The sequence below is a fragment of the Talpa occidentalis genome, unplaced genomic scaffold (assembly GCF_014898055.3).
Source record: "Talpa occidentalis isolate TD23 unplaced genomic scaffold, MPIMG_talOcc4v2.1 talOcc4.17, whole genome shotgun sequence".
NCBI classification, from domain to species: domain Eukaryota; kingdom Metazoa; phylum Chordata; class Mammalia; order Eulipotyphla; family Talpidae; genus Talpa; species Talpa occidentalis.
Window position 1 is genome coordinate 1057259 of NW_023601754.1, and position 18950 is coordinate 1076208.

At 69.9% G+C, this 18950-nt stretch overlaps 1 protein-coding gene across 1 annotated transcript in view; it reads left to right on the top strand.

Moving 5' to 3' along the window:
- The first annotated feature begins 242 nt into the window (after window positions 1-242).
- LOC119250295 (collagen alpha-1(I) chain-like) overlaps window positions 243-18950 on the top strand; it is a 31019-nt gene continuing 12311 nt past the window's right edge. Inside the window, exons 1-10 of the mRNA XM_037518050.1 lie at window positions 243-272; window positions 1795-1920; window positions 4738-5420; window positions 6218-6471; window positions 6610-6743; window positions 7374-7463; window positions 11262-11489; window positions 16275-16362; window positions 17366-17429; window positions 17573-18153. Of these exons, the coding sequence (XP_037373947.1) occupies window positions 243-272; window positions 1795-1920; window positions 4738-5420; window positions 6218-6471; window positions 6610-6743; window positions 7374-7463; window positions 11262-11489; window positions 16275-16362; window positions 17366-17429; window positions 17573-18153 (2278 nt within the window). The remainder of the gene's footprint in view (window positions 273-1794; window positions 1921-4737; window positions 5421-6217; window positions 6472-6609; window positions 6744-7373; window positions 7464-11261; window positions 11490-16274; window positions 16363-17365; window positions 17430-17572; window positions 18154-18950) is intronic.

The window sequence follows — 18950 nt, forward strand, 5'->3', positions numbered from 1 at the left end:
AGGCCGGGCCGAGGGCGCTCAGCCGGGCTGGGGCCGGGCGCGCGGGAAGCAGCTGGAACTGACTTGCAAGGTCGGGACAGAGGTGACGCGGCAGCGGGTACGTAGAATGCCGGGCCCTGGGCGCCTGCGGCTGTGCGGCCAGCAGCAGAGGGAGGGGCTCGGGGCCTGCGCCGCCTGACCCGCTGGCAGCCCCGTCACCGCTGACTCTGCGGCTTGTTGCAACGGTGGCTGCTGGGGGAGCGATGGTGGCGGAGCCGGGGGCGCTGCTGCAGGTGAGGACGGTGCTGGGGGGAGGGGGAGCCGGGGCGGCGCCCCACAGAGCACAGAGAAACGCCCACATCAAAGCCCCGCCGCAGCGGTGCCGCCTGCTTGTCCCCCTGACAGCGCAGATTCAACAACCTGCCTTTCTCCTGTGATTTATCTGCTTTAAACACCTTTTCCCCTGAGCAAGGAAGCCGGGCTCTGCCGTCTAGAAACGGAACGTCCGCGCTCACCGCCCCCTCCCGTCTCCGAGCGCCGAGGCCCCTGGAAAGCCGTGACCGGGGCCGGGCCTATTTTTAGTCCGTCCTGCCTCTTCCTCTGCCCGGGCCGTGGGATGCGGGCCGCGGGGAACACCCGGGCACCCGCCCGGCAGACGCCGCTCCCCGCGCGGCCGTGAGATGCGGGGGGCATCGGGGCTGCGCTGCCCGGGCCTGGGCACCCTCGGGCACGAGCCTCCCTGCCCCAGCCTTCGCCTCGCCTCGGGGCACCCGGGAGGGACCGGAGGGGCCTCCCAGAGACGTCGTAGAGACAGGCCGGGCCTCTCCCGTCCAGGCCCACCCGGCCTCCGCGGCCCTCAGCGGCCTGTGGGGCTGAGCGGAGCGCCCGGCCCTGGCCCGCCGCGAACACGACAGACGCGCCCGGTCCCGGCAGCCCGCGGTCCCCGCCCGCCCGGCCCACCGGGTCGCCCTCTCCGCCGCTGCCCCCACCGCGCCCACCTCTCTGCTGCTGCGGCGGCGCGAGCAGAGGCTCAGCCTGTGCCAGGCCCTGCACGCCCCCCCCCCCGCCCCCGCCCAGCCGAGGCGCGTCGCCTCTCCGGGGAGAACCGGCTTCAGCCGCGCCTCAGAGACCCGAGCGGGGCCGGCGGCGCGCAGCAGCCCGAGGCGGACGTCTGACCAGACAGCCGCGCGTCCCGTGGGGCTCTCGGGGCCGAGGCGCAAGGGCAGCCAGGCCAGCCTGGCGGGGTCCCCACTCCCGGGCCCCTAAATGCCAGCGGGGTGCTGGGGTGGGGAGCCGGGCAGCTCTCCGGGCAGGAGGCGCCAGAGGCCAGTGGTCTGGACAGGGGAGCCGGCGGGCCCAGTCTTGGGTCCTGGCGCCTCATCTCCCGCCCGTCCTTCCCTGTCTGCAGACCGCATGCGGGGCCCACGAGGGGCAGGGGGTGGCGGGGCAGAGCAGCCGGGAGCGGCGCTCCCCCACCCGACAGCGGACGAGCCCGGCAGGGAAGCCGAGCGCGGAGGGTGACTCCGCAGGACCCCCTGACTGTGCCTGAGCGCCGGGACGCCGCCCTACCCGAGCCCAGCGCCGGCGTTCTCGTCTCAGCCTGACGCCTCCTTCTCTCGCCCGGGGAAGCAGGTGAGCCGCGGCAGGAGGAGGTGCGGGGGCAGCAGTGCTGGGCCGGCCTGGGATGCCAGGCTCGGCCTGGCCTCACAGGCTTGCCACGTCTCGGGCTGCACAGTGGGGGCGAGGGAGTCAGAGCGGGGTGGTCCTCCCCCTCACCCCGCCCCGCATTCGCTGTGCCCCTGCTGCGGCCCCCAGACCGCCATGCGGCAGCTCGAGCAGGAGCCTGTCTCTGGGAGGCCTGTGAGCAGCCCGGAGCTGCCCCCGCTCAGCCCTGGGGTGTCCTGGGCGCCCGGGGAAGCCACCGGGGACCTGACTCGGCTGGTGGGGAGAGCTGCCCCCCCCCACCAGCACACGTTGGACGGACAAACAATCCAGCCAAGGGTCAGAAGTTTCAAATCCCCCCACATTCCTCCAGCCGTGAGATCGGGTTTTACCACAAAACACAATGCACTCGAAGGCAGCTCCATTTTCCATAGAACCTGCCAGGAGCCGGGGCGCGCAGCCCATCCCAGTGCCCAGCCTGGAGCCGGCTCCCCTTCCCTGCTCGCGGGCCAGGCCTGGCTGTGCCCGGCCCCCTGACACGGCCTCCCGGGCCCCTGGTGAGGAGGGGCTGGGCCGAGGGCCTGCTGCCCCTGCCCCCCTGATAAATGAGCCTTTCAGTGAAGCAGTCTCCAAACTGCTAAGTGGTGACCGAAAGAAGGCGGCGCTGACAGGACCGGAAGCGGCTCTTGTCCTCCTGTGTGGACTCGGAGCCCCCCCATCGGCCCCCCCATGCTCTCTGCCTCTGGTTTTTTTTTTTTATGAGTTTTTTCCCACAGACAAAAGGGATTTTTGAGCCTCCCTGGTGGCGCAAAGGGTTAGTCTCAGCGCTGTGAAGCTCCACAGCCCCTGCAGCACGAGTTCCATCCCCGGCCAGGGAGCTACCCACAGGGCGCGGCAGACTCTCCTGACTCCCCGCTGCTCCCCTCAGCAGTGGGTTTCAGTCAGACTGCCTGTTCTGCTCCCCACTCTGTCTCTGGTGAATCCTCTCACCCCCCACACCTCTGGCCTGTACCCCAGCTCTTTTGTGCATAAATAAATCTTAAAAAAAAAAAAAAAAGGATTTTCACTTTCAGGAGAAAGGCCCGCCGGGGCCAGGGGCTGGGGAAGGGTGCGGACGGCCGAGGGCCCTGGGCTGGGCTCTCCTTAGAGGAAAAAGCACCAAACGGGCTGGCAGCCGGCCCCGACAGCTGATGCGTGCGGCCAGTCTCCCCCAGCGCCCCCTCCTCGAGAAACAAAGCCTGGACAAGCCAAGGTTGGGGGGACTCACGAGAGCAGGGACGGGCCCCAAGGGCTGTCCCCACCCTGATTTCCTGCAGGTGGCGCTCGCCTTGGGTGACACGCGGGGCGGGGGGAAGGGGGGCCACACGGCCTGGGGGTGCTGGACCCACTGAGGCCTGCAGGGCGGGGCGGCGGGGACTACCTACTACCTCTCGACGACAGCGTTTCTGGAAGAGTCTCACCAGAGAGTGCATTGTCCGCTCCCCACGGGCACCCACCCACAGCCCAGGCTGGGGGCAGGGTGGTGCCCTGGCTCCCAGGGGTGCTCAGTCTCCCCGCCAGGCCGCACCCCATGCCAGCCAGCCTCTCAGAGCGGGGCCACTAGAGGCCTGCACAGCAGCCTCGGCCTCCCTGGGGGGCGTCAGCAAGGCAGACCCGGCCCCCCAGCTCTGAGGCAGAGCCTGCGTGTAGCCAGATCCCGAGTGAGCAGGTGTGCGTGTGAGTTTAGGGAGCTGCCCAGACACTGACCGGCGCCACCCCAAAGGGCAGACGGCCCCTCCCTGGCCTGCTGGAGTCTCCGTCTTGGGCACCCAGAGCCGACCGCTCAGCAGCCTGCTGTGTCCACCTGTCGAGGCCCCTGCCCCGCCCTGCCCAGCGCCCAGCCTGCGGGCGAGCTCGCTGCCTCTCATGCTCTCCAAGCGGGGACCCTGCCCCCCTGTTACACGTGGCCCGGCCAAGGCACACAGCGACTGCCAACCCCAAACCCCAAAGCAGAGCAGCACGAAGGGCCTTCGTGGCCGGCCACGGGCGGGGGACACACAGCACCCGCTCCCAGGTCACCAGGCAGCACGGCTGGGCCTTCGGGGGGCCAGGCCGCTGCCCCGGGGCCTGCCCGCGAGGGGCCGTCGCCTTTTTCTGTCTCGGCCGCCCCACCCCAGGGCCCCGTGTTGCTGGGATGGGGTCTGCTCGGCCCGCCCAGATGGCTCCGGAGCGGGGCCGCCTGAGGCTGCACCCCTGCCAGGAGCCGGGGAGCGAGGGCAGGTGTGAGCCCAGGCTCCCGACCGTCCTGGCCATTTGGCTCCCGGGTGAGGAGAGGCCCCGCGCAGTTGTCCGGCTCGTCCAGGCAGCGGCCCTGATTGATGGGCGCTTAGCCCCAGTCCAGATGCTCCGGCCGGCGGGGGGCAGCGCCCCAGGAGCGGCCGGCCCCAAAGCAGGGCAGGGGGTGGGGGCAGCGGGGGTGGGCGAGGCAGAGAGGGGCTGGGGGAGAAGAGGGAGGTGGGGGGCCGAGTGGGGTGGGGCACAGAGCGGGTGGGGCAGGACAGGTTGGGGCTTCCAAGTACGTCCGGGGATCGCTTGCGCCCCAAGGAGTGGGCAGGGGCTCGGGTCTTTCCCTGGTCTTGCCAACGACAGGTGGGGGCTCAGCGACTCTGGCAACGCCCGCCCTCGCGGCTCGGAGGGGAGCCGAGGCCTCTGTCACCCGTGGGACGAGCAAACCCTCCGTGTAGACGATGCAGGAGCTGACGCCCGACCTCCTGTCCCGCAGCTCTGCAGGGAGGGCGCTGGCACGGAGGAGAGCCCCTGCCCGGGGGTCCGGTCGTGCAGGCGGGTCAGGGTCCACCGATCCGGGACAGCCGCTGTGCTTTGCCGACGGCACGCCCGGGGAAGAGGGTGTAGCTGCCCGCAGCCTCTGCAGCACGAGTTCGACCCCCGGGCAGGGAGCAGCCCGCAGGGCGCAGCAGACCCCTCCTGGAGGAGGCGACACGGTGGCTGGGGCCTCAGCAGTCACCAGGCGCTCACCAGGCCCACGGCTGTGGCCTGGGGTCCTTGCAGACACACTGGGGTGCCCACAGATGCCCCTGCTCCAGGCTCCGGGGCCAGGGAGCATGGGGCTGGGCATGGCCAGGCCCCCGGAGCGAGCAGGCCCCTGAACCCGTCAGCAGCCGCCGCAGCACCTTTGAAGCCCGCGGCAAAAACAATCACTTGCCAGGTAGCCCGTCCCCAGAGGACACGGTCAGGCGCCGGGGCGTGGGCAGCCTGGCAGGGTCTGTCCGCCCGGGCCGGCGCGGCCCTCGCAGCCCCTATCTGCTGGGCCGTCACCGGGAGATGGATGTGGCGCTGGCTGTCCTGGCCGCGGCCTGCCGGGAGGCTTCGGGATGGCCGCGGGGCAGCGCCGCACTCGGCCGCGGGGGCAGGCGCCGGGCCCTGTCTGTGCCGCGAGCCCCTCCTTCGGATTCCAGGTCGGGAAATTTCTCATCTCCCCTGAACTCTCGACCCCGCCCACGTCCGCCCTCCCTGCTCACTGCCCGCGGCTCCGTCAAGGCCAAGGGCGCCTGCCGCCCCCCTCGGCTCCCCGGGGCCGCCGCCGCGCCCACTGTGGCCGCCCGGGGCCTGCGCAGAGCGTGGCCTCGTGTGCCTACCGGGGTCGGGCGGACACCGGCCCCCAGGGCAGAGCTGACCCCAGACACCCCTCGCCTGGTGCCAGGCCCGCCTCCACCTTTAGCCGACTCAGCCACCAGCGTGCCGCTGCCCCACGTGACTGTGCTTCTGGCTGGGGTTCTACGGTGAAGTGGGCGCTACGGTGGGCGTCCTGGAACAGGGGGTGCCTCAGAGGAAGGGGAGAGAGCTCCATGGGCCCCCCACCAAGGGAGCCGAGCAGGCCAGCGAGATGGCGGCCCTGGAGCAGCCTCCCCGCCGCACCCAGACCAGAGACGCCCGGCGGGACGCCCAGGCCCCGCAGGGAACCCTGACTTTGAGTTCTGTGACGCTTGTACGGCAGCCCCCCGAGTCTAGCCCGGCCCCCCGCCAGCGAGCAGCATGTTGCTAACCCGCACGGAGCCCGCCCACCAGCCCGCCCTCGCTGGGGTTGGGAGCGGGCGTCGCCGGCTTCGTGGTGGCTGGAGACGGACGGCCCCAAGGGGCCAAGCGCGTGTGGGTCACAGCCGAGCCCCAAAGTGACCGCTGACCCTCGTGGGCTGCAGGAGGAGGCACGTGTGCCTGCGAGACCGGGGCCTTCTCTCCCGGTCGCCCTCCTGGGCCGCGTGCGCGTGGCTTCTCGGCGCGGGCGGGTCCGACGCGCCTGGAATCTCGCCCAATCGAAGGCAAAGCGCCGCGGGCGAGCAGAGCGGGCGTGGCCCGGGGTCCCTGCACCCGTCGTGGTCTCGGCGGCCTCCCGGGGCGGAGGGGAGTGGGCGAGATGCCAGGCTCAGCACCATCGCCACGGACGCCGCGTTGCCACCACCACCAGCACCGTCACTGACTCCCCAACACTTACCCTGTGCGGGCGCCGCGCTGACCCCCACATCCCTCTGCTCAGCCGAGGCCCTGCCGCAGCCCTCCGCCCCCTCCCCACCCTCCGCAGCTGTGCTCCGTGGCCGGGGGTGGGGGCTCCCCAGAACCCAGCCCAGCGCAGCCTGTGGCCGACCGCACCCCGCGTGGCTAAGCGCCGAGGACGCCGCGACCGCATCTGCCCAGGACCCACGGCCGTCTTGGCGCTCCGGGGCGTCGGGCTCTGCGGGGAGGAGCGGACCCCGCAGCGACTCCTCTGCAAGGCCCTCCAGGGGCACGCGGGCGGGGAGGACAACCCTGAACAGAGCCAGGCTCGGGCCTGCAGGGGTGGGTGGGTGTGGCCACACGAGGGACCCTGGTGCTGGCTCCCGCCGGCCCGGACCCCGGGGTTCTGCCTGCCCCGGAGTGCTGAGGCCCCCAGCCCAGGGCAAGGGGCGCTCTGCTGAGCGCTGCCTCCCCGCCCAGGGCCCTCGCTTCACGTGGGCCCCACCCAGCGGCCGCCGGCCACCCCTGGACGTGCGGGCGCCTCCCCGCGGCGCCATCAAGGTGGCCGGCAGAGGCCGCGCCGGGCTCGGAAGGCCGCACGGGCCCCAGCCTGGGTGGGCAGCGCCAGGAACACTTGGAGCCGCGGGCAGAGCGAGCCCGGGACAGGAGCCGGCGCCCCCGGCGCACAGGGGGGCAGGGCGGAGCCGGAGCCGCGGACGCACCGCCCGCACGTCGTCCCAAGCACAGCCTCGCGCGTGGAGAAGGGTGTCCCCGGGCCGGGAGGGCGGCGGGTGCCGGCAGCCTCGGGTTTGCCCAGCACTGACGCCCACCCCTCTGCGCTGTGCGCCTCGGGGCTCGCGAGCCGCAGACCCTGGGCCGCGTGTCCGGTGGGACGCGCTGGCCAGGAACCCGAGAAAGTCGTCCACAGGTGACGTTCCTCGCGGAGGGGCCGGGTCGGGTCACTGACGGGAAGCCGAGAGCCAGCCCCAGGGAACCGCCCAGCGCATGGAGCTGCGAAGACACCCGCGGAGCTGACCGTCCCCCGCTGATCCGGCTCTAATTGTTACCAATGGGCTTCCCTCACCCGCCGCTGCTTTGTAACGGGGACGTCCGCTCATTTTCCTGCTTGGGGTGACCCCGTGTTCCAGCTGCCGCCCCAGGGGTCACTGACTTCCTGGGACAGAATTTGGGGTTTCTGTGTAAACCCCCTACTGTCTTTCTCTCTGTTGACTTTCACTCACCAGGCGCGCCGCCGCCCGCGGACGCTGTTCCTGCTGCAGCCGCGGCACCGGGCCAAGCCGCAGGAGTTTCTCCACGGCCGCGCTCTGCGTGGGGTGTGTTGTGCATCTCTGAAAAATGACACCTCGGCAGAAGAACGCCGTGTGACTGGCCCTGCCCTTGCTGGCCTTTCAACCTGCGTCGACGTAGCAGCGCGAGCTGGCGAGTGGTGTGAATCCCGCCCTGCGCCCTCTGACCTCTGGCACCGCGAGCACGTGTCGGGAGAGGGGCGCTTGCTGGGGGACCGCCCGCAAGTCTGAGCTGGATGAAGCCTCGAAGCAGGGCTGTGTCCTGAGGTGCTGGCCCGGGCCCCTGTAGGGCTGGACCGACCGCGACTCCTCAGTGTTTGCCCCTAACCTGCTCAGGTGCGGCTCAGCCATTGAGCGGAGCAGGAGACAGCAGCGGGGAGCGAGTCTCCCTTCCTTAGCCTCCCTCCCCAGCGCCTCTCTGCTTAGGGGCTTGTGTTGGCCCGTGGAGAAGCAGAGGCGTGACCGCCAGGGGTGGGGGAGAAAGGCAGGGGATGGCTGTTAAAGGCACGGGGTCTCCTGTGGGGCAGTGGAATGTTCTAGCACTAGAGCGAGGTGATGGCAGCACAGCCTCGCGAATGCGGTTAATGCCCCTGAATCATACACATTTACAGGTCAAAAGGCAAACTGGAGCCGTGCACACTCCACTGCCGTGACAGAGACGAGAGGGAAGAGAGACTATTCAGTGACTAGACTGCTGCTCTGAGAGGAGGCGCTGCACTCATGAAACAAGAACAGTGTCCTAGTCAAGTGTTTCAAAACACTCTGGGCATTGAGGCCCGTGACGTAAGTCAGCATAGATGAGGTTCAAGGAAAACAGTTAACATAAAAAGAGAAGGACACGGGACTCTCCCGGCAAGGGAGCAAGGATTCAGACTTCCGAAGCCCACAGTCACCTGAAGACAAGCAGCGGCGGTGGTGACCGCGAAGGCTTCTTAAAGACATTGATAATTAGATCCTTACGAGGCCATTTCTAACGGACCCTGAGATTTACCATCAGTGTGGAAAAGGGCCTGAAATCACGCCACGGGCGCACAGGCCGAGAGGGAACGGAAGAAAATTACCCGGATCCCAGCATGTGCTTGGTTAAGGAGATGATGATAATTTGACAACTTTCCTTCTTACTCGTCTCCTGTTTTTTTCTAAATTTCAACTGTGCTGTGTTGTTTCAGAGATAAAACAAGAGTTATTTTTAAACCACAGACTGTTCTCAAACTGATTTGTTGGGTAGATTAGTGGGAGGTTTCCAAGGAGAGACCAGTGTTTACTGGGGAGCAGAGATTCCAGGGTGTCCGCTGTGAGGTGCTAACAGCTGTCTTTTGCCCTGATGTTGCCTGGGTGACCCCAGTAGACAGGAAACGGCGGAATGAGTCAGTGGAAGCTGCTCTGGTTTTCACTACAGCGCTCTCCCCTCCCCTCTTGGAATAACTGAACTGCCCCCTACATGCACCCCTGCACACACCCCTCACACCTGCACACACCCCTGCACACACCTGCACACACCCCTGCACACACCCCTCACACCTGCACACACCCCTGCACACACACGCACTAGGGCCCAATGAGCACACAGCCGGCTTACTGCTCAGGGCCCCTCCTGCCTGTGCCCGCCGCCATGTCCTGCCCTCCGAGGACTCAGAAAACATCCAGCCAGCAGTCACCCCAACACCAAGGTCCCAACCTGAGAAATGTGAGCACACCCCCTTCCCCAGAACCTTTCCCGGCCCCTGCATGCTCTCCCCAACCGGGAGGAGCCGTGAACGCTGAGCTTTGCGCTCCAGACCCTCCCCGCAACCCCCACCCCCGCAGAGCGGCACCGGGTGCCTGTGGTGTCTGGTCTGGACGCCGCCAGGGCAGGCAGGAGGCGGCCCAGGAGGAGGGCACAGAACGTGCCTGAGCGCCGGCAACTCCCAGCCAAGCCCCGGGTGCTCCTGCTGGGGCACCGCGATGCAGGGGCCCAGACTGGGCCCTCACACCAGATGCAGCGTCTCCTGCTTGCTTGGAAGCCTGGAGCCAGCCAGGGGCGGCACTCTGGCTCCCCGGCACCCTGGGGTGTGCCTCCCTTGCCTCCCTGTGCTGGTGCCCACATGGCTGTCTTCTCAGAAGGGTGCCCTCCTGTCTCCTTAGGGGGTGCCCTTCCCGGGGCGACCTCGTCTCGCCGGTCTCACCTATGGTGACTTCCCCACCGAGCCCCATGGGGAGGCACCAGGGCTTGCACCAGCCCAGCCACACCGAGTCCCCACGCCCCGGCGCCTCTGAGACGGCTCGGAGGTCCAGGGCCCACGGGGGCTTGCGCCCCAGCCCCGTGGTGCTCCGAGGGGACCTCCCCAAAGCCCCGGCTGTCCCGGTTTGGAGGAGCCTAACGCAGCGGCCGTGGTTTCAGTTAAGGGCTGCTGGGCTGTGTGATGGCGTCACCGACGAAACGAGCGTCATAAAAAGAAATAGGTGGACCCGGGAGGCGGGAGGGCGGCGGGGGCTGTCGTGAAATCGCACTATGTCGGCAATAAGACGCATCTTAGAGCGCGGCTGGCCCTTGGGGGCGAGAGGCCCCTCCCGCCCACCTTCCCCGAGGACGGACCCGCAGCCCCGTGCGGTTTGGGGTTCGCCCGAGAGGGTGAAGGAAGCAGCTCGTCCTGCGGGTCGGGAGCCCCCCACCATGTCGCAGCCCATCTGCAGGTGCCAGGAGGCGGCCAGGCCTGGCTGGGCCGCCGCACGCCGGGGCCCGGGCTGGGGAGGCAGCTCAGCCCAGACGCAGGCCCGGCTGGCTCAGCAGACGCGTCCCCGCCGCTGTTTCCAAGTCCGCGTCCGAACCAAGTCTCGTGATCCCTTTCAACCCCACTGCCTCGCGCGCACGGGTCACAGGGGGCGCTTCCTCAGGAACTGGGGTGATCTGGGGTATCGTGTTAGTTCTGGGGGCTGCCATGCTGGAGGGACCGTGGTCACGAGGGTCATGGGCTCGCGGGAGCGCGACACACCCGGACGTCAGGCAAGGCAGCCAAGCCAGCCGCGCCCGCTCCGCTGCGGGAGGGGGGCCGCTGTCCGGGGGCGTCTCCTAACCCGTGAGGACGTCTCAGGGGACGCGCTCACCGAGCACCATTTACGGGAGCCGCGGAAACAACCCAAATGCCCCAGAACAGATGAGCGGCTCGAGAAGAGGCGTCTGTGCACACAGTGGAATATTCTCGGCCATGGAAAGAGACAAACTCAGGCCATTCGCAGCAGCATGGAGGGAGCCGGAAGGGAGGCGGCTCCGTGACATGAGCCAGAAGGAGAGAGAAAAGCAGGGGTGGTCTGGCTCACGGGGAGGCAGGCTCCACGCAGGGAGGGCGCACGGGGGCCGTGGCGGCGGTGCGGGGTGCCGGGGATTTTCTGGGGACTGCGCCTGAGAGCAGAAAGCAAGCGTTGTGCAGGAATGAGCGACGATGTAAAATACACATAAATAAAGCAAGATGACCATAAAGAAAAGGGGGTGGGGGGTTGGGAACGGGGTGGGTGTGGGGGGCAGGAGCGGGCCCCGGGGGACTTGAGCCCCGCCTGCGCCCCCATGGATCGCTCACCCCGGGCCCGGCACTCGTGGAATGGGGACCCGCCCCCTCCACGCGGCGAGTGGGAAGCAGGCCAGGCCCCGGGTGGGCCGCAGGAACCACTCGCTTTCGACCCGTTCTGATGAATGGATCCGGCGGCTTCACATGGCTCGAATCTCCGACGCACTCAGCCGCCGGCCGCCCCCAGACGGCGCTCACCAGAGTAGCCGCCCCCAATTCTTGCGCTTGAGAGGAGCTTAAAACCACAGGAGCCTTCCTGCCTCTCTTTATCCTTCATCGGCAGGTCCTCGGCCCTGACCCCGCGGCCGGTTACCCGTGGGCGGACGCGCGGACCCCAGAGGCTCTGGAGGTGTCCCCAAGAGGCTCCCTGCCCGTCAGTGCCCGTCCCGGCGTCAGCCCTGGCCGCTGCCCACCTGAGCCTGGGTCGGCTGGACGAAGGCCCAGGCGCGAGACCCCAGAGGTGGGGGCTCCTGGGGACGCGGACTCCTCAGCCCCATGGCGCCCCTGCAAGGTGGGGGGTCCTGTCAGCGCCCCTGACAAACGCCGCCCCCAGCCGGCACCATGGGGGAGGGCCTCGGGGGCCGGCTGCGTTGTGAGACCCCTAACCTGGAGGGTCCCTTTCAGCCCCTCTCCTGCCAAACAAGCGGCCCCCCAGGTGGAAAGGCCATTCCCCTCCAGACCCTTCAGATGGTCAGGACCCCGCAGCTGCGCCCCCTGCGGCTCTGAGTCCTGCGTGGTCAGACGGGCCCCCCCGGGCCTGGGTCTTCGCCAGGCCAGCTGAGCGTCCACTCGGCCCACCGGGCACGGGCAGGTGCCGCCCCAGTGGCTTGTCTCTGGCCAGCTGCCCAGGCCATGGCGCTGTATCCCAGGCGGGAAGGGCGGTGATGACCCGGGGAAACAGCCCCCCACCGCAGGCACCCCGGGGGGCAGCGTGCTCCAGGCCCCTGAGACCCCACTTGGGACTGGGCAGCAGGAACGCCAGGCCAGCCGGTGGCAGTTGGAGGCCACAGGAGCCGACCGGGAAGCTCTCTCAGCGGCCAGAAGCCCCCGGGCCCCAGCAGGCCGCCTGGGTAACAGCCGGACAAGATCGACCCCCACCGGCCTCTCCCGCGCCGTGGGCACTGGACTCGGACATGAACGGGGCGAAGGGGCAAATCTCCCCCAGAAGACCTGCAGGCAACGGTGTGCAAAGGAGGGGTGGAGCCCCCAGCGTGCCGGGCTGTGGCCCGTGGAGGGCTGCGAGTCATGGGAAATAACTGCCGGGGTGCCGCTGCGGCCACACACTGCCGGTGCCCGTCCTCCTGGAGGACTCCCCGCGGGTGGACCCAGTCTATGGGCGGATGCTCCGCGCCCAGGGCGGGCCAGGGCGCCTGGGCAGTCCCGGTGCGGCTCCTGGGGTGGGCTGGGCGCGGCGGGGGCGGGGGGCGCTGCTGCAGGGCGCCACTGTGGGTGGCTGGGGCGTCCTTGTGCTGCTAGAGTGTGGCTGGGGGGGCACAGATGCCCCTGGGGTGGGCCTGGGTCTCGCTCTGGGGGCTACACCGCTTTCACTTCCTGGGGTTCGTGGGACTTGAGAGCCGCGCGCCCTCCCGGTCTGTCTCCTTCCCACAGAGCTGGGAGCGGGAGGGGGCCGGGTGCCCCTGGCTGGCCAGTTTCAGCCTCTCTGGAGCCCGTGGGCCTCCCGCCGTCACACCCCAACTGCTGCCCCCGCCGTGGTTCTGAGGCCTCTGCGGCTCCGGGGCTGGTGCCTCGGTCCCGCTGGTGCCCCTGTCCAGGCCGGTGCCCCCCGTCCGCGCTGGTGCCCCCCTTCCGGGCCCACGGCGAGCGCGGCTGGAGCTCCTGGAGCAGGCACTGGCCACGCCGCCCCAGCCCGGCCCAGCCCGCACAGAGGAGAGCGGCGGGGCCTGTGGAGCTGGGCCGGGTCTCCCTGTGCCTCGGGGCCGCCCCACCCCCAGATGTGGCTCCAGGCAGCAGCAGGAGCCCCCCCACCGCAGGAGCCCGTCGGCGTGGCGCCCCTCCGCTGGCCGGGTGGAGGGAGGGGCTGTATTTCAAACATTAATTAATTGGTGACAAACAGTAATTAGGGGTCACATTCCTCCGGGGGAGACGCATACCTCCTCGGTGGGAGCTGGGGAGGAGCCGGGCTCTTGTTTTCTTTTAATCTGGGACGACGAGGCCCTCCCAGCGGCCCCGCGGCGGCGTGAGCTCAGCCCGGCCTGTGCGGCCAGCGCGGCCCTCCTGGCCCGGGCCGGGGACAGTCCCCTCAGCTCTGGGCTCTGCTTGCTAAGAGTCATAAATCCTGCCCGGGGCCGGGCAGCGGGCGGAGGGACGGCGGCGTCTGCCCGGCGGCGTGTGCAAGCACGCGTGGCCAGTGTGTGCGTGACCGCCTGCCCGCGCTCGCGGTGGCGTGCGGAGGGGGACGCCCGGGCCGGCCGGCGGCCTTGCTGGACGGGGGCCCGCGGGAGCGTGGACGGGCCTTCGCAGCAGGGCGCAGGCTCGGGCGCCGGCAAGGAGTGGGGACTGCCCACACCCCAGGGCCCCCTTCGGCGGGTTCTGCCGCCTGCCTCGGAGTGGCCGTGGCCTGGTGACTGGAGCAGGGAGGCGCCGGCCACCCTCCACCGTCTGCTCCCCGCGGCCACGCAGAGAGGCCCCCGCCCGCCGTGACCACCGCCTTCGGGGACAGGACCCAGCGCCGGAGGGTCAGGCCGGGGTGGGCGGCTCAGCACCCCCTGTGCTGTCCACGCGCCTGCGTAGCAAGCTGCTCTGCGGCCGCGCGGGCAGGCGCTGACCTCTGCAGGACGGGGAGCCGGGGGCTGCGTCCTTGCCCACCCCCCCCGGGGCCTGCCCTGCGTGGAGCCGGCGGCAGGAGCCTGTGGAGGCGGCGTCCTCCCTCCTGCCGGAGCCCCAGCTCCCCACTTCACACCGCGTGGCTGCGAGCCAGCGCCCCTGCGCCCCAGCCCGCTGCCCGAGGGAAAGGCGGGCGTCTGCGCACAACTGCTCGGAAGGGCCCGGCAGCCCCGACGGGCCAGTCCGTCTCCACACGAGTCTGGAAACCTGAACGTGGATGCTTGAAGCTGCCTGGAACGCGCTGGGGGGGCACAGAGAACTGCTGACGGGGCGGGGCCGGGCTGCCTTCCTGCTCCCGCCGAGCTGGAGACTAGACGTGCTGAGCGGCCCCGCCTGGCCCGGGACGGCGCCAACGGGCGGTGGGTGTGCAAGCAGCAGCTCCCCACGCCGGTTTAAAAAGTAAAGGGCACGTATCAGCCCCAGCGACGGGAAAGGGGGGGAGGGTGGGCTTCAGGCTGGGTTTGCTCCAGCAGAGGCCACGCCGCCTGGGCTTCCTCCCGCCCTGCAACAGCTTCTCCTGAATCCCCTCCCTCGGGGCTGCCCACTGCTCAGGCCCCCTTGTCCTCCTGCAGAAGAGAGGGGGGTGTCTTCCCCCCCTGTCCCCCCACACCCTGAGGTGCCCGCATTGGACTGCCGTGCATGGCAGCGCCCGCTGGGTCCATGACCGGGTCAGAGGAGGAGCCTGAGGCTGTCCCCGACCGCCCGAGCCCGCACCCCACACGACCGAGGCCTCGGGTTCCGGGGAGGGGAGCAGACGCCGGCTGTCCGAGGCGCGTGGGCGCTCCAGCTTCGGTGGGGACATGAACACCCCGTCAGCTCGCCTCTCATGGGGTGAGTCCCCAACATGTCTGTGCTTGTTGGGAGCAGAGAAACCCCTCGCCGTCGGGGCGCAGGCAGCCCAGAGCGGGAAGGGTCTTGGCCCGGCCCCCTCTCCGCCCTGAGCGGCACCCCACCATCAACAGGCGGGAACGCGGCAAGGGGGGGGGGCCCTGGGGCCGCTAGTGTGGGGTCGCCTCCGGGCCTCGGCCTGCTTGTCGCGAGCGGGGCCACCACGCCCCTGTTGCGAACAGTGACAGCGACGACGGCTCTGAGCTGGGGGCGGCCGCTGCCCACACACGTCCCCGGGCCCGCCCGCGCCATCTTGTCCGGCCGTCCCGGCGCTTCTGTGACGCAGCTGCCGGTGCCTCTCCGTGCTCACTCGTGGAAACTGAGGCACCAGCTACGGCGAGTCACAGAGCTGGGAGCAGGACCTGGCCCCCAAGCACCCGACTTGCCTCTTACTGGCCTCCCTGGGCTGGAGTGCAGAGCGGGTTAGAGGGTCTCCCCAGCCTCCCGGAGCCAGCTGGACCCTGGGGTCCTAACCCCGAAGATGGTCTGGGACACCCGCCTTCCCAGAGAGGCTCCCTCATCCCCCAGCACGAGGCTCCTGGCCCACCCCCGCAGGACCCCCTCAGCCCGCTGGCCCAGCGGGAACCCTGGGAGGGCCCCCCTCCAAGCAGGTCTCCAGAGCACCCACCCACCTCCCCCTCTCCCCGAGCCCCCCAGGCTGGAGGGGGTGCGGCGGGGACGCGGGAGGGGCAGCGGGCAGGCCCGCCATGCACCGGGCGAGGCCGCTGGCAGAGAAGCGCCCCCGACCTGTCAGGCCGCGTGCCCCGCGCCCGCTCGGGCCTGGCGCTGCCGGCTCTGGGACAATGTGGCAGCCACATGTGCCGCGCGGAGGGGCGCCGGGAAATGTGAGCACAAGGATAACAGCGATTCTGCCGGGGACGACGGCGACGGGAACCGCGCGAAGCGGCTTGAACAGGTGCCTTCCCGAGGGGAGGGCGCGGCGCATCCCGGCGGGGCTGGGGCTCATCTGGGCTCCGGCTTCTCTGCCGTCATCTTTGTTAGCAGGATTTTTTTTTTAATGAGCAAGTTTTCAACGGCCAGGGGTTTTGAATCTTTGTCTTGTTGGCGGGCTCACCGGGCGAAGTTCAGAGCGCGCGGCATTAATAAAAGCCTGGGGCGGGGGGCGGCCGGGGTGGGGGGGGAGCTGCCTCTGCCCACCCCCACTCGGGCTGAAGTTCCCGAGGTGGCCACCAGGAGGATGTCCCGGATGAGACCCTCGGAGGCTTCCCGGGTCCCGCCCGGGGGAGTGTCGGGAGGGCGGACACAGGTTACGGCCCAGGAGCTGGTGCCCGCAGCGGGGAGGGCGGACAGGCCCTCCCCCGCCGCATCTGCCCCGGGCAGGCTGGGCGCGCCCCAGGCACAGTCGGCGGGTGGGCGCGGCCTGGACACCCTCAGCCCAGGAGGCACCTTTGGGTGCGCCGTGACCTCAACCCAGCCCCCGGCATGTCCAGTCCCTCCCGCCTGGTGTCCCTGCACCCGCTGCATGGGGGCGCTCAGCCAGCGCGCCCGGAGACTTTCCAGAACCCAAACGCCGGCCGCAGTGCCCCCCTCCTGTCTTGTCCAGTGGATCAACGAGTGCGCACCCTCAAAACGACTTGGCTTGTCTTCCAGCCCGGCCGTGGGCAGGGAACACTCTAAGACCCTGGGTGGTCGTGAGGCGGGCCAGGTCCTCCCGGGAGGCAGGCCGGGCACTACGCTCCCGCGCCGGGCATGTGGGGCCAGGGCACCTGCCCTGGGGGCTCCCGCACTGTTTTTGGGCCCCGACTTTAAATGGTGGGCGCCTTCTGAGCCACACTCGAGTCCGGAAGCAGGCCCCAGGCCCCTGCCCCTCCCGGCTGGAAGGCAGAGCCGTGGCCAGCACAGACCTATCCCCACCCAGCCCCGGGGGCACCGGCACCCGCCCCCCCACCCAGAGGCCTGGCAGACTGCAGTGGGCCCTGGGGCGCCCACCTGATGCCCTCTGGGCCCGGCCTGGGGGAGGGGCTGGCTGTGCTAGGGTGGGGTGTGTGGAGAGGCCCGGGCGAGGCTCTTACAGGAAGCGCAGAAGGCCCCAGCGCGTGGGCACAGGGTGTCGGCTGCCCGCTCTCGCCCGTGGGCCGGGACGCAGCGGCCAGCTGAGGCTCCTTCTAAGTGGAGGGAGGGGGAGGGCGGGATAGCGGTTTGACTTCAGGGTGGCCTCGAGGGGCGGTGCTCACACCCCCGCCCCGGGAGCACCTCTCCACGCCAGCGGCCTCTTCCAGACGCATCCTGGCGGCGAGGGCTCCGGGGGACACCTGGGGCGCCTCCCAGGAGGCAGCTGGGCTCGGCCAGGGCTGTCCCGCGGGAGGCGCTTGCTCACGCCTGGCCCGGCCCCTGGGGCTCCCCTCTGGACTGGCGCCCCTCCGTGCCCGCGCCCAGCCGAGCCTCCGGGCGAGTCGGGGATGCGTGGAGGCGAGGGTCAAGGCTTCTGGAGCGCGGAAGAGGAGTCGGTACCTTAACCCTGAACCGTGACGACGACGAGGCCGATGCACGTTCCTTGTACAGAGCCGGGGCGGGGGCGGGGGCTGCGCCTGGGCCGCCGCTGCGGGGGGCGGCACGGGCTCCGCCGGGGCCTCTGCTGTCTCCGGGGCCCTGGGCCCACAGACCCTTGCCTCTCCTGCCCCTCGCTCCGCCCAGCCTGGGACGCCTCGGGGAAGGCGCTCAGCTCCGTGTCTGCGGCCGCCGGCGCCAAGGCCGGCAGGCGAGGAAGCCGTCTCTGGCGAGTCAGTTCCCAGCACTCGTGTCTGGTGTGACCCCGCGGGTCTGGGGGACCCCCTGGCCCAGCGTTTTTAAGGGGGAGTAAAAGGCGTGAAGTGACTTTTTGGCCTGGAAAGTGCCCCGCAGGAGGCGAGCGCGAGCTGCCCTGTCCCTGGCTCTCTCAGCGCCCCGCGCCGCAGGTCGAGGGCGTGGGGCTGGCTCGGCGCCCTGGACTGGCCTGCAGGGCGGAGCGGGTCTGGGCGCTGATGCTGAGGCCTCGCGATGGGCTGTCTGGTTTGGTGTCAGTGGCGGAGCCCAAGGGACAGTCCCGATCGGGGGCCGGGGCGGGGAACCGGACCACGCGACTGGCCTCCAGGACCCGGGCCGGGGCTGGACGATGCGTCAGCGCAGCCGGGAACGGCCAAGCCTTGCTGACGTGACAGGCAGCCCAGAGCCCCAGCCTTTGCTAAACCGGGGCTCCACCTTGCCGCCCGGCGTGTCCACGGGGGTCAGCGGGGCCTGCCCGCGGAAGCCCCTCCGGCTGCTGGTCTTCACCACCCTGCCCGGGGCCGGAGCACCAGCCCCCAGCTTCTCACCGGCCATGACTCACGGCCTGAACAGTCCCGGGGGCGGGCGGCGCGATCCTCCCAACAGCGACGGGAGAGGCCGAGATGGAGGCCACCACGTGGGCATGACCACCCCGCGGGGCCGGGTCTCTGCCGACAGAGGCGGGATCAGGGGGTCCCACAGAGCCAGGCGGCCGGTGAGCGATGCGGGGACGGGAGGGTGAGCCATGCACCCGCCTCCCCACAGCCACCCCTTCCTGTGCTGGTGAGAACGGCGGGCGGAGGGCCTGCGCTCCTGGCTCCTCCCAGCCTCAGGCGGCTGCCTCTGGGGCGTGGCGGAAAACCAGGCTGCTCGGGGCGCTCACCTCGCCTCCTGCCACACAGCAGGGCGGCACTTGGGCCCTCCTTCCTCTGAGGGGAGCCCCTGGCCGCCCAGGTCCCTGAATGCCAGCCTGGGAGTGTTGAGATGGAAAAACAAAACCCAGAAGGAGGACCTGGCTGCGTCTCTGCTGCTCGTACGCACGGACCTAAACCATCCTGCCTTTATTTGCTGCGGCGGCCGCCACATGTAGGCGTCTGGGGCTGCTCCCGCCAGATGAGTCAGCGGAGGGGAACACGGCGCCGTGTCAGCAGACATCTGAGCCGGTGCCCACTGCTCTGAAAAAACAGGCGTCCTCGCAGAGCCTGGCCGGGAGCAGGCGCGGAGCCCGTGTGGGCCCTGGCGTCGGGGGGCCGCGCCCCCTCTCCTGCTAAGGACTCGGCTTGTTCCTCGAGGATGGCAGGTAATGTTTCCCGGGGCTGGGCCACCCTGAAGATACTTGGAGAATGGGACTGAAGCCCCACGCTGCAGGCCTGAAGGGTAACACACACGTGTGCACACGCATGCGGGCATAAGTGCCCTGGGGGTGTCAATGGAAAAACGTCTGCATCCATCTCAGGCAGGAGCAGCTCTGGGAACA